This window comes from Bombus vosnesenskii, unplaced genomic scaffold, assembly GCF_011952255.1.
Source record: "Bombus vosnesenskii isolate JDL3184/JDL3185 unplaced genomic scaffold, Bvos_JDL3184-5_v1.1 scf7180000013297, whole genome shotgun sequence".
NCBI classification, from domain to species: domain Eukaryota; kingdom Metazoa; phylum Arthropoda; class Insecta; order Hymenoptera; family Apidae; genus Bombus; species Bombus vosnesenskii.
This window is the reverse complement of record NW_022882947.1, coordinates 572329-587611: the sequence shown is the minus strand read 5'-3', so window position 1 is coordinate 587611 and position 15283 is coordinate 572329. Positions and strand designations below refer to the sequence as shown.

The 15283-nt window shown below is 42.2% G+C and overlaps 1 protein-coding gene across 1 annotated transcript; it reads left to right on the top strand.

The window, feature by feature from the left end:
* The first annotated feature begins 7097 nt into the window (after positions 1 to 7097).
* On the top strand, positions 7098 to 10341 carry LOC117233550. Its single transcript, XM_033493947.1, has 3 exons — positions 7098 to 7388; positions 8351 to 8568; positions 10190 to 10341. The coding sequence occupies exons 1-3, from the start codon at positions 7336 to 7338 to the stop codon at positions 10336 to 10338; spliced, it is 420 nt and encodes a 139-aa protein (XP_033349838.1). The 5' UTR covers positions 7098 to 7335; the 3' UTR covers positions 10339 to 10341.
* The last annotated feature ends 4942 nt before the right edge of the window (positions 10342 to 15283 follow it).

The window sequence follows — 15283 nt, the reverse complement described above, 5'->3', positions numbered from 1 at the left end:
GACTGAATTTGACGAGCCTCTAACCTAAAATGAATGGGATATACCGTGTGTTTGTTAGAAATGGAATACATATACGCGTTGGAAAGGTGGCAGTTTTTAAAAGATGCCGAAGAGAAAAAAAAGAACAGAATTAAAACGACGTTGCGTAATTGTAGAATTTTTCATCGGGTACGCGACTTTTTCGGCGCGAAACTTTAGCAGCGATAATTATTTAAATATCTGTTACATACCTGCGAAGATACCGAGCGGTTAGTGATTGCGCAAAGTGTACGTTACATACGTAATATCCGACGAATGTGCATAATTAGCAGAAATAGCATCGTTATTTCGTGTTCGATGTCGAGATTAGAATTATGTATTAATTATAATATAAAATAGACATTGAACCCATTGCCGAGGCCTGAAAGCGAACGCATTTTTAACGTAGAGATCGAAATCACGGTTAACATGGAAAGAAATAAAAAAAGCACGAATGTTTAAGTACTTCGTATAATTATCCACTTAAAGTAACCGTATTATGATCTAGAAATTATTTGCAGAAGTGCTCGACGAGAGGTCTAAACGAGATATCCGATTAAAACGAAACTTTATATCCATACTTGATTCAAGTTTCACATGTGTAGGCTGTGCACATTTAAATAATAATACGCATAAATCAAGATCTTATAGCATGATTAATTCAACTTTAACGAGACAGATAATTAGAATGTGTATCGTCGAATTATTTTAATGCAATAGTAATGATCGAAATAATTAGCTTATCTGAGGCTAATTATCGAGACCGCTGCGTGTAGCTTCTAGCTAGCGAGCTATTCCCTCCCTTGAATGATAATGCATTGAAATTTGAGGCGGGTACGTTTTAACTCTATTATTAATTCGGTTGGGACCGAGATATGCACACGATCGTCCCTATGCCGCGTAGCCACGTTACTTTACGCGCTAATTATTATAAACGCAAATTAAATTCCTAGAATCAAGATTTCAGATAACGCGTAGCGAATCATTCGTTGCTGGCAATTTTTTCCGTTTCCGATAATTTGTTGTTTCATCTTGAAAGTGAATCTTTATAGCGTAGGGATTCAGCGGTTCATCCGACGTTACTATGTTATTTTAGTCTTAGTATCTCTATTACCGTTATCCTTCGGTATCGCTACAGATCAACTAAAACGTTCGGATATTTACGAACGATAGTATGTATGTCTGCACTTTGATATCGCTACACGTAGTCGACTTCCATTGGAATCGAATTTCGGTAGTTGTGCACAGCATAAGCAATCAGTTCGATAGGGTCTGTGGTCGTGAAAAATCTAAGTCTCACGTGAGGTAGTAGGAAGGTCGTCATGAGGGGGTTAAAAGGGCCGAACGCTTCACGCGCTGACTCCAACTACTAGCTGCCTCTGCCTATTGAATATTCAAAGGCCAAGTTCCCGCTACTGGGTAATTATAACGACATTACCGTTACTTGTACCTTGGCTGCGACGCGGAACCGACTTGATATCGGCGAATTAGCGCTGTACGGGCTAATAATTTTGAAAATATTAGCCTGGCCAGTGAGTCGGAGGATGTGAATCGAACCTTGGGAGGCGTATCCGCCCAGGGCAATAACTATCGTCGAGCTATTAATGTGTTTTCTTAAGGATCGCACGACCGTGTAACAGGGACTTTCGCGTTTGAATTTCCAAAACGTTCTTGCCAAAGTATTATCGGTATCGGTAAAATATGTTACGGTAACGTCGTTAACCAACCCTAGGAGTCAAACCTAGGATCGTCAAACTTGTGGAAACAATGGTTTTTACGGTATTCGTATTACGTTGTATTTCGAGATATCTTGGGACAAAATGATCGCTCGTAAACTGCTTTGCAAAACTTTCGTCCCTTCTTCGAGACTTTCCATAGAGAAGAATTACATTGGCAGACCATCGACCGATCGCTCGGTCGCATCGTTCCATCGAGGTCGCGGATCATTAGAACAAACGAGATCACTACTCGCGACAACCGCCGCGTATCTATATATGCGCGAAAAAATTAAATTACAATCGGCACGCCGAGGCGGTCGGTGTCATCTGTTGCTCGAGCGTGCCGCCAACAAGTGGTACAGGCCGAAATTTAAGGGGTCGAGAAAACTCGGCTAGTCCTCCCCTCGCGTTCCATCGCTGCGAGCTTGCCCTCCTTTCGACATACCCTTCCCCCTCCCCCCTTCAACACACACACACACACACACACAAAGCCACGTACGTACATGCCTACATACATAGGTGTATGGGTGTATACATAGACGAAGTAGAGCGGGTTCGGAGCCGGGATGGCTCTCACGCTTCCTGCCTTTAATTGTGTTCCGGAAAGAGATCCTCTCGGACTGGATATCCGGGCCGGTGTAATGACCCGCGAGCAGGAACAGCGGAAAAAGGAGCAGCAGAAGGCACGTTCGATATCCTCGGCACGCTCGTGTACGTACGTACGAGTTCGTGGACGTGGTACGCTCTTGGAATCATGATCGACTCGATTCGCTAAAACGTGTTGACTGTTTAGTATAATGAGCTTGCTGGGGAGATGAGCGACGTGTGATCAAAACGTGGATATACGGAGTGTATAGTCAGTCGATGAAAGCGATACGAGCGAGGTCGTCAAATTAATCGAGTATTAAGGATTGCGCGGTAATTTTGTGAATCGGAACAGAAATCTAGCACATGCAGCATGTTTTATGAGAAGGATCTTTATCGACTACGACGCAGTTATCGGGTCGTATATTTAAAATCACGTACCTTTCGTTCAGAGTAGCGATTGACTTTGCAGTCGAATCTTTTATATGAAAGACGCGAAATCATTGGATAAAACATACACGATTTAAGTTTTATTATCGTACCAAAACTATAAAAGTGTAAACCGATATCTAGCGTTGAACGTATGCATTCGGTGAATTTTAAAACATCGTCATTCGCTTTTTCTATCGGTTGTTTCCAACTGACCGTTACTGCAATTTTTTTTCCATCTAATCTTCGCGTCAGTCAAAAAATAAATCGCGTCAAACAATTCTGCATACAACATGGTGTAATTTTTTTTTGTCGGCGAAAGGATAAAAAAAAAAAAAAAATAAAAACGAGGAGAAAATGAACGAAAAATACTGTGTGACAAACGTCGCGTCGATCGATTCCGGTGATCGGGCACGAATCACGCGCGGAAAGCTTAATCGATTCGGCCGGAAATCACCGGCTCGATGCGAAGTCTCGCGCGTAAAATTCAGTCGCGTTAATCATAACGTCACGAGCATCCATCCCGATAGAGACTGACAAAGCACGTACACGGGCGTCCACGCGCGCTTAATGAATCCCCTTGTGCTCGATGTGTTCGGGCGAAAAGCACGCAAAATACACGACACGCGCGCGAAACACACGACAACGCGCGCGTACACGCGCCAACAGACCTGGGCTGTTGCTGGCATCCGCTTGTTGCCACGCTTCGGACACTTTATGATATCGCGAAATAGCTATCTCGTACAGTAACGTTTCTGTAACTCGATCGCGACGAAGAGTTCAACGATTGCGAGAATATTTTTTCGGAAGTTCGTAGAATTTTCTAAAGAAAAAATCAATCTTTGTAACAATGGCATTTCTATTTTGACACGAGTTGGAATCAAGTCTCGTTTGAAACGTTCGACGGTAGAGCAAAGTTACATCCGACCATGTCTCTGGTTGAATTTGGACTGGTTTCGTACGATAAATACTCGATAAAAATGCTCGTGCTCAGAGACGGATTTGCCCAACGTAGAACGTTTATTGATCCAGCCAGGATGTCCTATAATAGCGACGAATGCTCATAGAGACTGTTTCAAGAATCAGTCTCGTGTCCCGTTTAAATTTGTATCAGCGTATTAACCGCAAGTTACGAAGTCACTTTCAGTACTTAGCGAGTGAAACGTGCCTGGTCAAGTAATTCAATTGGTGGCACCTGGGAGCAACTGCTACTTTGATTAACCGAGAATCGGAATACCTATACTTTACTCTACAAATACTCTAAATGAAGTTGTAGGATAAAGTGCGTTCAATACAGATTTTCACAGTTAAGCGTTTATAAGATTAACCGAAAATTACTTCGAAGAACTCGTGACACAGAGCAGGGTATCTCGTCGCGTCTAAATTGTTTCCACCGCTACCGAAGATAAGAAAAAACGTCGAATTGTAAGAGAAGTTGGAGTCGTTTCAAGAAATCTGGTAATGACGAAAAATGTTATTCTAAACTACAGCACGATATTACAGAGAATAGATGCTGATATACGAATTATTTGAATGTCATTCCGAGTTGAATAGGTTGTCTGATCATTGATCGACTTATTTCATTTTACTGCAGTGTCGTTCTGATTGCGTCAGAATCTATATACTTTCAGACATTTCATCATCGCTGTTTTTATATCTATCGACTTCTCCATTACGCTTGCTTAGGTGAAGAGATCATTCCGAGTAATTCTTACACGTAAACCGTTTCTAGTGTTTCCCTCGTATCGAGGCATGCTATGACTCGCGCAATATTTTGGTTATACCGTAGCAATCATATGCAAAAATAGTGTTAACGAAAAAATGAGATAAAAGATACGTTTTCCACCAGATGGATGGACGAATAATGCAATTAAGTAAAAATGTGATTCGAAAGGTGTTTCTTCGTCTTCTCTCGTCGTGGAAGATCGTAGCGTGTACGAGAAGAGGGAACGTGGATTAAAACCCGTACAGGAGAGAGAGGAATATTTTTGGTGATATTCGGTGGCCGAACAAGGACGTCCCTGTAATAGTGCGAAATAATCATAGACGAAGTGGTTGAAGAGGTATCGGTGAGGGGGTTGTTGGAAATCGGTCGTTCGAAGAATTGGAAGAAAAGGCGAGAATAGTCTGGGGAAAAGACAGGGGACCGAGATGATCAAATGAAAGGGGAGAGGGATGAAGATGGTCGCATGAACCGGCGACGAATAGCAGGGGATGTTTCAGTTAGCGATGGGATCAAACGTGACTCGGATGGTATTGATGTGCCTTCGTTAAATCGATATTTTAATATGCCAGCCGCTAATTATATTCTATCCTTCTTGAATTTTATCCATTTTTCGATTTCGTTCCTTTCTTATTTTCCCCGAGACAACGTCGGCGTATCTCGATCGCGTTTTAACCATTTAACGAGTATTTCTACATATAGGAATCCGAACATGTATTTGTTTCCCGGATATCGACGTCAAAAGACAATGTTAATTTACATTTATTCAAATCAAATGTTTCAACTTGGTGATTAATTCTCCGAGTTGTCCCCGTTTTTAATTGATTTTACTCCTGAAGCAGAATTTTCCTCGCGTTTGAATAGCTTCAAATCGAGGACGAATCGAGCTTTCAAACGCACGGTTACTATTTCTGTTGTGCCACGTTGAATTTGCAATTCGCCAAGCTCTTTCGTTACAATATCTCGCTCTTTTTACGCTAAATAATTTTGCTAAAATCACAAATGCATCTTAGAATTCTCTCCGATCGATACATTCCACAAAATGTACAACAATTCAATGCGTTTAAAAAAGGAAAAAGAGACTCTCAATTTAGGTAGAAACCGGAGGAAAGAAAAACGGAGAACCGAAACAAGGTCTCTGGAAACAAGTAAATTAATCAGCCATAAAATTCCTCGTACGCCGTTTCCACTATGAATTCGCTTAAAACTGACAAAGCTCGACCAATCAAACGACAAATCGATGAAAAATAGCAAGTAGGTCTCGGATCGGTCCCATCGCTATTCCACGATGGAAAGAAAGGAGAAAGAGGAAGGAACGAGGAGGCGTAGAGGGACGTACGGGGCATCCGAGCAGAAATCGCACGCGCAGGCGCCATTTCGCAAACATGGCCAGCCATCTTGCGATGCGTAGCGTTCGAACGGCGGAGAAGGGGTTGGAATATAACCGTTCTTGGTATCGAACTGCGCTTCAGTACCTACGGAGACAGAGACAGGCATAGAACGTCCTTTAACACCTCTGCAATCGCTACGCGTTCACCATTTTTTCCCCCTTTCAACCTCTTTTCTCTACTCTTCCTCTTCTATCCCCCTTTTTTCCTTTCTTTATCTCCTAGTTTTACCATTTCGTTAATTTCTTTTCTACGTTCTTTTTACTTCGATTCTTTTCTTTCATCGCTAAAATCCCGTTGAAGTTAACCAAGTATGCGGCCACGCGAGTAATTGATCGCGCCAGTCGCGAGTCGGTGTGAAACTGAAACGATACATCGCGATCTCCGCTCCGACGTCTCGAACAAGGAAACGTAATATATCTGTCGAAAATTTTCAAAGCCACTTTACTTCTCTGTTTCTCTCGGCGAATCTTGCTCAGCCTCTTTCTCTCGTTTCTTTCTATATTCGCCGATCTCTTTGATTAAGTACAAGCTGATACATTGTGTAATTAAGAGTCGTCGATCGCTTACGTGTGAAATCGAAGGGCTGGCACGTCGAAATTCGCACGAAACAGGCTTCGACGTTGTTTGAAAGCTCCCGAATCGTTGCCTGCTGTCTGATCAACGTGTTTTAACTCGGGGGCCTTTCTTTCAACGAATAGTACGGTGATTTCACGGCGAACCAATGTGGTGATTCGATAGACGATAAAAAGTTTCGTTTCGGAAATAGAAAGTATTGCCGGTTTATAAATTGGAAAAAAAAAACACGTCGATCAAAACGGGATTTAGTCGATTTAATATATGAAAATAGCACTGTACGATGGTATCGTGAGTTTTTCATTTTAAATGATTTTCGAAGTAGCTTTTCGTTCGCGGTTGGTTAGAAATTTCTTGGCGAACGAGTGTGACTGGTCATTTGTTAAAAGCGGCACAAAGCGTGCGCCAAAAACCGGGTCATCCACTTCTCGCGAAAAATCGATACGAAATGGTGGAACGCGATTCCTGGTCTGACCACTGGTTGACTCGTTCCACTTGCTGCGCCGTGGATAGTCATTTTTCAATGGCGAATTTTGTGATTCGCGTTACACTGGGTCGCTGCGTTAGTTACGTCGCGTTTAAACCAAGTTTGCCAATATCGTGTCATTAGACGATTCCAACGATACGAAATGACGTTGAACGATCAGCAAGAACGAATTTTCGTCGAAGGAAACAAGATGTCTCGTTCGAGATAATCCGATTCTTCGATGAAAAATATTCCTAGAGATCGTATAGATATCACTATCCCTAATTGTTTCCTACGTTTATATTTTTTCACCGCCATATTCTTTACTCTCCAATTTTTTTTTACCGCGTTGCTATTTCTCTTCTCATCCTTTGTTCGGACGAATTAAAATTCTTTTTATCGTTCTATTTATTGGATATCGTACAACGACGGATGCGAACTCTTCGAACATCATTCTTCTGGAGCCAATTCGTGGATCTAATCAGGTGCACATGACAGTGAAATAATCGTCGTTAGAAAGCGAGACGTTGTAAGTCGGTCTCGAATAAAATTTCGTCGAAGCCAGCTGTATCTATTTGATCGAAAAGTTCCAATGCGATACGATTCGCGAGCAAGGCGACGTTCTCTACCTGTTGCACGTTGCTTTCATAGGAAATTGCCTTACCGACATATTGAACATTGTCATTCCTGTCTATGGATGGTAATCCTGTGCAGAAACGTGCCACTGTGGGATTACAACGCCTTCTTTTTGTCTTTTTTCATCGTTATCGGCCTCGTACGCGCGATAAAGTCACTCGTTGTTCTCATCTGTAAACGCATTTATTCAGTGTGGTGCAATTTATCAACGTACTCTTGCTTTAGAGCTTATTATTGCGCCTGATATTTCCCCACGTCTGACGGAAGATCGTTTACCGTTCCGTAAATGGTACGCGGAGAATATTTACGAAGCTTTTGCTTTTCCTTTCTTTTAATTTAAAAAAGATCTTGCTACAGAGGGGAAAAACGTAAGGGAGTAGTTCTTGGATATTCGTAGAATTAATTTTCTCGTAGTTCGGTGTAGCAACGATAGGAAAAGTATTTCAATTAAGGGAAAGAAGTCGTAGAAACGATGCACCGCGAAATTGGTTCGTCTTGCTTTATTATTTTGATCGTTTCCAATGAAATCTCGTATTACTCTATTCGACGTTTTAATCCGGAGAGAAAAATTATTCGATCGAATAATTCGTTCGAATTAAAATTCCGGAGAGCAATATCAAAGTCGGTAATTTTCGATTTCTTTAAACTCTGGATTACCGAACAGCCGAGAAAAATTCTCACGAGGAAAAGAATAGATGGCTCGTACCATAGCTACACACGTTTCGTTCTGATAAACGTGGATCGCGTCGAGGAAATTAATTCCGCTTCGTAGAAGGATACTAAGTGTCTACCTGTTGCACCACGCTGCCAGACGAAACGGTCTCGATCGTTTTTGGAGAATCGCGAAAGTGAAGGAGAAATACAGAGAAAGAAAGAGGAGGAGAGAACGACAGCACTTGGCGAATGAAAAATTTTACGCGTCTACGCGTACGAAGAAACCTGCTGGTACGTCGTTGCCTTCGCAACTTGTTGCTAGTCGTTCAGAGATCTCTCCACTTCTCGATTCTCGGTGCTGCTTCCTGCACACAGGTAATTTTCCCACTAATTTTCAAACTAGAAAGATACTCGTTTCTCCGAATAGACGTTATGCACGCAAATGCCTGAGAATGAGAACGCTTTTCATAAAAGACGCTGCTTACCTTCAATTTAGAAGTACGTATCGCTGAATTACGTCTCTGCTTGGCTCTAAACGTTTTCTTGGCAATTTTTTATACAGCAGTCGCTTTGATTAAATACCGACTGACTTACGTTCGGAATATTTCCTGTTATTTCTTTCTATAATTTCTTTATACACTTTCCTATAATCTTCTTCGGTCTGTGCCTTCTACTTGTCTATTCTCAGATCTACGTTTAATTATTCACAAAGCTGTCGTAAGTCTTCTCTCGTTTAGTCGGACCTTCTGTTCTTTGTGGTTTTCGTCCCGTATATACCAGCCCGTGTCTCGACGTTAATTCCTTTTTAATTACAAGTACCGCGACATCTTATCTTACGTTCACGGTTCATCGATATTCCTTTGACATTCGAGGAAAAAAATTCGTTCGGCTATCGTTTCAATCTCTTCGAGTCTGTTTCATTCGGAAAGCTCATCTCCTTTGTCGACGATATTTCGTTTCTCCTAGTTTCTTTTTGCCGCTCGCGATCCTGCAGATCTCTCGGATTATCGATCTCCTTGCTCGATGTCTGAAAGAACAGTGCACGTTTCTAATTCCCAAATGCAACATGCCGATATCGTAGTGCCGTATAAACCTTCTGCGATTCGTTGCTATCTACGCGACAGATTAAAACGGTTGCATTCGTAGTTTCTCTCGTTGAGCGTGAGTTACGTAGCTCGAAGCGTGTTTTAAAAAGTTATAACAAAAATACTCGGCTGCTTTCTGCTCCTCGTTGAATACCGAGAGAAATTAAAAAGAAATTTACGGTTTCCAACGGGATAACTTTCTCAACTTGGAGTCGAGCGATTGACGTTTCACGTAGCATCGAACTATAATCCAGGCTTAAACCGAGTGACCCGAAACTTTTGTCCGCCAGTGCGCGTTCTCACGATACTTGACGCCATTTTCCTCTGACGCAACACCGAGCAAAGGTGTTGGTTTGTTGGTTCGTTCGACAAACGCAGGACGCGACAAAATGACGAGAAAGGATGGAAAAATTCGAAATATCCGTCTCGCTGAGTTATGCGCGGACAGTGTAGGGACTCACCTGTTGCGCGTTAATTCGTCGCCAGGGAAAGAGGGTCGAAGGGGACCGGTAAAGGGTAGAAAAAAAGACATCGCGGCCGCTCCTTTCGTGCAATATTTAAACAATTCTCTTCGACACGCGCCATACGCGACCTGTTGCGCTGTTAATTTAATGAAAAATTCAGGCTTTCCAGCCAGGCGCCGCCCTGGAATTTCATTGACCGACGTATGTAGGAGGTCTTGAGGAATGTCTCTTGCTTTATTCGCCTCGAACCAAGCCTCCGAGGCACGTGCTGGGGACTTGTCTCGCGAAATGAAGTTGAAATGTTGAAGAGACGCGCATTTAGGTTGATGTATAGCGACGGTTCAACTTTCACGATGAGTCGCTTCTCGCTTTATGTTTTTTCTCATAAGTTATATATCTAAATATTATACTTAACAGTTGTTACATCGAAACTTTTTTTAATTGTAGGTGCTGTAGAGGGACAAAATTCTCGTCCTTTCCGTGACACTGATCCTTCGACGATCGATCCACTAACGCCAGCGTGGTATTTTCAAGATACGTTCCTGTTTCCCTTCGACGATAGAAGCCTCGCCTTTAGAATGATTCTAATTGTATAGCGATTACGGTAAGCGATTTTAATGTACCCATAATGTTCTACGTAACGACGTTGTATCGTTTTATTGTGCCTTCGGAAGGATTCAAAGTAAATTCGGTGTATATTAAATACGTAAATTCGTAACAACTTTAACGACCATCGCGATAACCTGCGTGAACTACGTACCAAACATATAAAAATTCCGCTTTTTCCCTATTTCGTTTCTCGCGAAGAAAATAACGCCGGTGTACCGACTCCGTTAGGGGTTAGGGGTGGCTCTAACCAATTTGAAGCCTGCTCGATTTTATCGGAAGTCGGGTCGGTAGACAGTGCAGCCGAACAACACCGCAGGAATTTAATTCAACGAGCAATTCTTCCATCGACCTCGGCAACCACGAGAATAAAGTTTCGGGAAGAAAAGATCCGCCAGAGGCGTGTTGCTATCGATCGGCGTGTTCGGTGTGCCGTTTTCGGTTGCGTGCCTAATTTCCGGCCGATTTTCTCGCTGTTATTAGATAACGCGAAGACTAATCGCCGAAATTAACCGGTTTAAAGAGCAAAACTAGAAAAAACTAAGAATAGAAAATGCCAAAATTCGGGAAGTATGGTCGATTACGTTCATTCAATGTTAAGGCATCGATAATCGCAATTGGAAGCAATGTTTAATCGCTCGAATCGCATCGACTAATCGTTAAAAGTAGCTCTGAATATTATCACAGACGAAACTGCTTAAAAATCATCCGTCATCGATCTTTCGTTTTGAGCTATACTCGTGCAATACTTATTAAAAGTACTAAAATTAAAAAAAATTATAACGTTCGATTCGCGTTAATTATTCTCAAAGATCCGTATGACACGTGTATCAGTGAACGCTCCTCTTTAAGACTCGAGTCGATACGATTTCTGCCTTTTGAGACGTCGTCGTTCGATCCAAAGCATAATTTTGAGTATTTCGCTATGTTTACTCTCGTCGCACACTCGTTTACTACGCACGATTTACGTACGAGTCGCCAGAGCTAGGCGATGACAGGACGCTGAGTCAACGTCGTTTTTATGTTGCTGCCAGCGACGTACGTAATTTCAGGAAGAAAAAGTAGGTCACTCCGTATCTTAGAATCTCAGCTACCGTTTTGCCATGCCGCGTGTCTAAGACGCTGCGCTCGTATCTCGGAAACTAATCGAGTTATCGACTCGAAACAAAATCGAGATTAAAGAGCAAAACTCTGTTTCCTGTGCGACTCTTGACACCTTCCCTGACGGAGTTTCGCGTTAAATTTGGCTGTTTGAAGAAAGTTCCGCTAGCTTTGGTATTTGGTGGATGCCAACTTGGGTATACAAATGTTTCGTCGACGTACACAGATGCTCAAATAAGCGTTGAAACGAGTAGATCGGAGACGAAAGAAAATTTTCTTTTTCGAAGAAAGAAACTACCTTCCGCGAGTGATCCATTTACCGTTATTCCGAAAAATATATAATCCTCGAATTTTCTTGACACCATCTGTCGAAAGTATCCTTCTCGCGCAGTCTCGTTGCAGACCTGGCATACACCCTTGATATTTATATTTATTACAACTATCCCAAAAGCAAGTTTTGTTGCTCGTTTAAACCATCTTATATAGCATGCCATTATCTACTTGGTCGGGACAGAGATTTAGCCGGTGCAGCGACGGTTTCGCGACTAAGGGTGGCAAACGAAGAGCGATAAAGCTCTATTTACGAGGCTCGCGATAGCAAAGTCCGTTCTGAGTACATCGTATACGAGAAAACGATCAAGGATGCGCGTTAGTCGGTCGCTTAATGGTCCGCCATTCTCGAATTCATTAGGCGATTGTCTAATTAAGTTAATCGACTCGAGCTCGTCTTGCCATCGTAAAAGTCGCGTAGCGCGCCTCGACGCTGACGCCAGACACGTTCTCAGCGCCGAAATTGTTACTTTGCCACGGCCTAATAGCGATAGAAGTTATGACCCGGTTTATTCGATGGCGGATGACCAGGATTATGGCTATCCCATGGACGTTCTATTTCTTATATCTGCGTTGTTATCGATAACGCGGGCCAAGCGTTTTTTTACGTCATACCCTTTCACGAATTTTCGATCGTTCTCGTGGTAACTCAACGTTGGTATGGTAACGTACGATCGAATATTTTCCTCGATCCGTAAAATGTATAACGTCCGTCAAACGTTACAGCCGTTACATTTGCATATACCTAACAAGTAGCTATAAATTACCAGAATACCAGGAATTGGACCAAAAATCCCGCGAAATCACCGATTAAATGGAGAATTCCTCGTTCCTCTTCTCGCAAGAGATACAGCCTCAGCAGTACCACTAACAAGCGTCGAACGATCGATACAATTATATTCCCCGATCATTGATATCCCTGCAGCAAATGATCCGGTTCGAAACGGGTCATAAATCCGTGGCCTATTAGCCGCCACGTGGTTCACGGATTCGGATTCAAGCGATCGTTCCTAATTATATGTCGCGTTTAATTGACAACCTTTAATTAAAACAGCCGCGAAATCGAGAATCGAACGAGCGGAACACGACCCGTTAGGTGAAATTCGTCGAACGATAAAGGAAACGAATGCGAGGAAACGCGCGAGAACATACCTTGGATCGTCCGGCTACCAAACAACCACATAGCTCCAATTTAATTCCACCCGCGAAACGTTTTCTCCAGTTTTCTCTGTCCCTTTCTTCTTCCATATTTTTTTTTATCGTTTCTTCGAAGCAATTTTCCGTTTCTCGTCGTTTCCCTTTGTCCTATCTATTTCCACTGGAAGCTGCGCAATCGGCTCGATTACACGGAGCGTGAGGATGCGGCAGCGATATTTCGTCACGAGGATAATCCCGAAGCTGGTCGAACGTCAGTTTCCATTTGCACGTACGGAATTAGCGAACCGCGTCGGCGAAACGCATCGATCGGCCGGAGAGGATCAGAGTCGCGCTTCGGATAATTTGTCGCGGTTTTCTACCCACCGACAAATGGTGAGATGCGATCTCGTGGCAGAAATAAAAAGCTTTTTGGGAGAAACCACCACCTTTCGACAGGGTTATAGGTTTTTACGGCGTTTTTAAGGCTCGCAGAAGGTTCGATATAGAGAACTGGATATACCGGATATGTGAACGCGTTGAATATGTCTTAAAACATGGTAGACGAAAGGTCAATCGAAACACGAGACCAAACCAGCGTATATTTCGTGCCGTCGTGCAATGAAATTCCTCGCATGATGCGGCTATAGAGCCTCCTGTTAACTATTAGCTTGATGCGCGTGAAATGCCGTTTATACGAAATTTTAATTTTACTTGGTCGTTAAATTTTGCCCTGCCGTCCATTATTGTCATTATCGATCGTTAGATTAAAAATACGCAAATAATATTTTCGTATGTGGCTTCTAGGGCCCCTTTAAACATAAAACCACTTTAAATAACTTGATTCGAGTCAATTTTGTCATCGATTTAAGACGGCAGATAATAAGATACATTCGCGACATTCGATGCTTCTCTTTTATCGGAAAACACGAGCGAAAAGCAAATCTCGCTTCCATTTGGCAAAAGATCGAAGTGTATTTTCAATCGTACGCAAAGAACGGATACTCGCGCAACGAGAACCACACGAAATACAGCAACGTACACGCGACTAAACCGCATACGACTAATTTATTGGACCGTGCCATCGTTCGGTCGACGAAGCACGACGATGAACAGAGACGGAAGTACAGAAACGTAATTATATGTAAATGAAAACTTCTACATACGTAGAATTTTTAATTACGATACTCTGTTGGTTCTTGAGCAGGATTATCGTGCAAAAGGTGCTCGTCAAAACTGGGTATTATAACAACATTCCACGAGATCGACCAAATTGACGAATATTTCGGACGAATATGGAGAGTTCAACCACGATAACGTTTCGCTGAACGTTTTAATTTACTTAACGTTCTTGTTTCTGGCAAATATGATTCTATGCAACGTATAAAAAGCATTCGCTGGAATACTCTAAACGATCTAATAGAAAAGGAAATTGAAATTGCATTCAATTTAAATCGATATAATTTGAGTCGTAAGCGAGTCAATAATAATTCTCGAGTTACGGTAGAATTTTTATAATCTTCGAGTATCAGTTAAGCTAACAATGTTCTAGCTGCACTCGGGTCGATTATAATTTTCGAGCTATAATTAAAGTAACGAAGCATCCTTTGGGAGCACGTTTTAGTTAAAAGTACCGGGCTGTTTATTATGGATATTAAAAGCTGCAGACAAATTGACCGAAAGAAATTTGCCAAATTTATTATCGGAAATATATTCTCATAAAGATTCGGCTGATCGAAATTGTTGGCGTTTCTTTTGGTGGGAAGCGACAAAAAAATATAATCTCGTAGTTCTCTGTAATCGTATCGCGTTATAGATGTTACGACGGAGATTCGTCAGGACCAAGAACGCTGTTTCGACATGGCTGAAGTAGTCTTAAGGACACTTGTACGAGCTTTATTGCAAGTTGCACATTGTTTATCGACGCCCTTTCCTCGGGACATGGCGTACAAAGCCTGGCTCTGTCGTGAAAACAAGTCAAGCACGACGCAGGACAGTGTACGTGGCGAATACATCTCGTTACACACTACACGGTACCAAGCTGACGTGATTTTTGCTAATCAGCTTGTCTCGATGTTTACTCGTCGCTCGCAATGCTGAATTTATTCTACGATAGTCTATTCAATCGATTTCTTCGGAAAACTTAAACTCGACGTATATATGTCGATACATGTTTGGTATTATATCGCGCAACAAATCGATGACTATGTACTGTTGCTCGTCGTACCGTAAAAGCCGGCATTAACACATTGGAAACATGATGCATAATTTATCCCAAATTGGGAAAGAAGTTTGGCTACCCGAAGATTAATTAGCAGGGAACGCAACAGCGGACGCAAACGGCCAGAGAAATAACGATGATAATAGTTG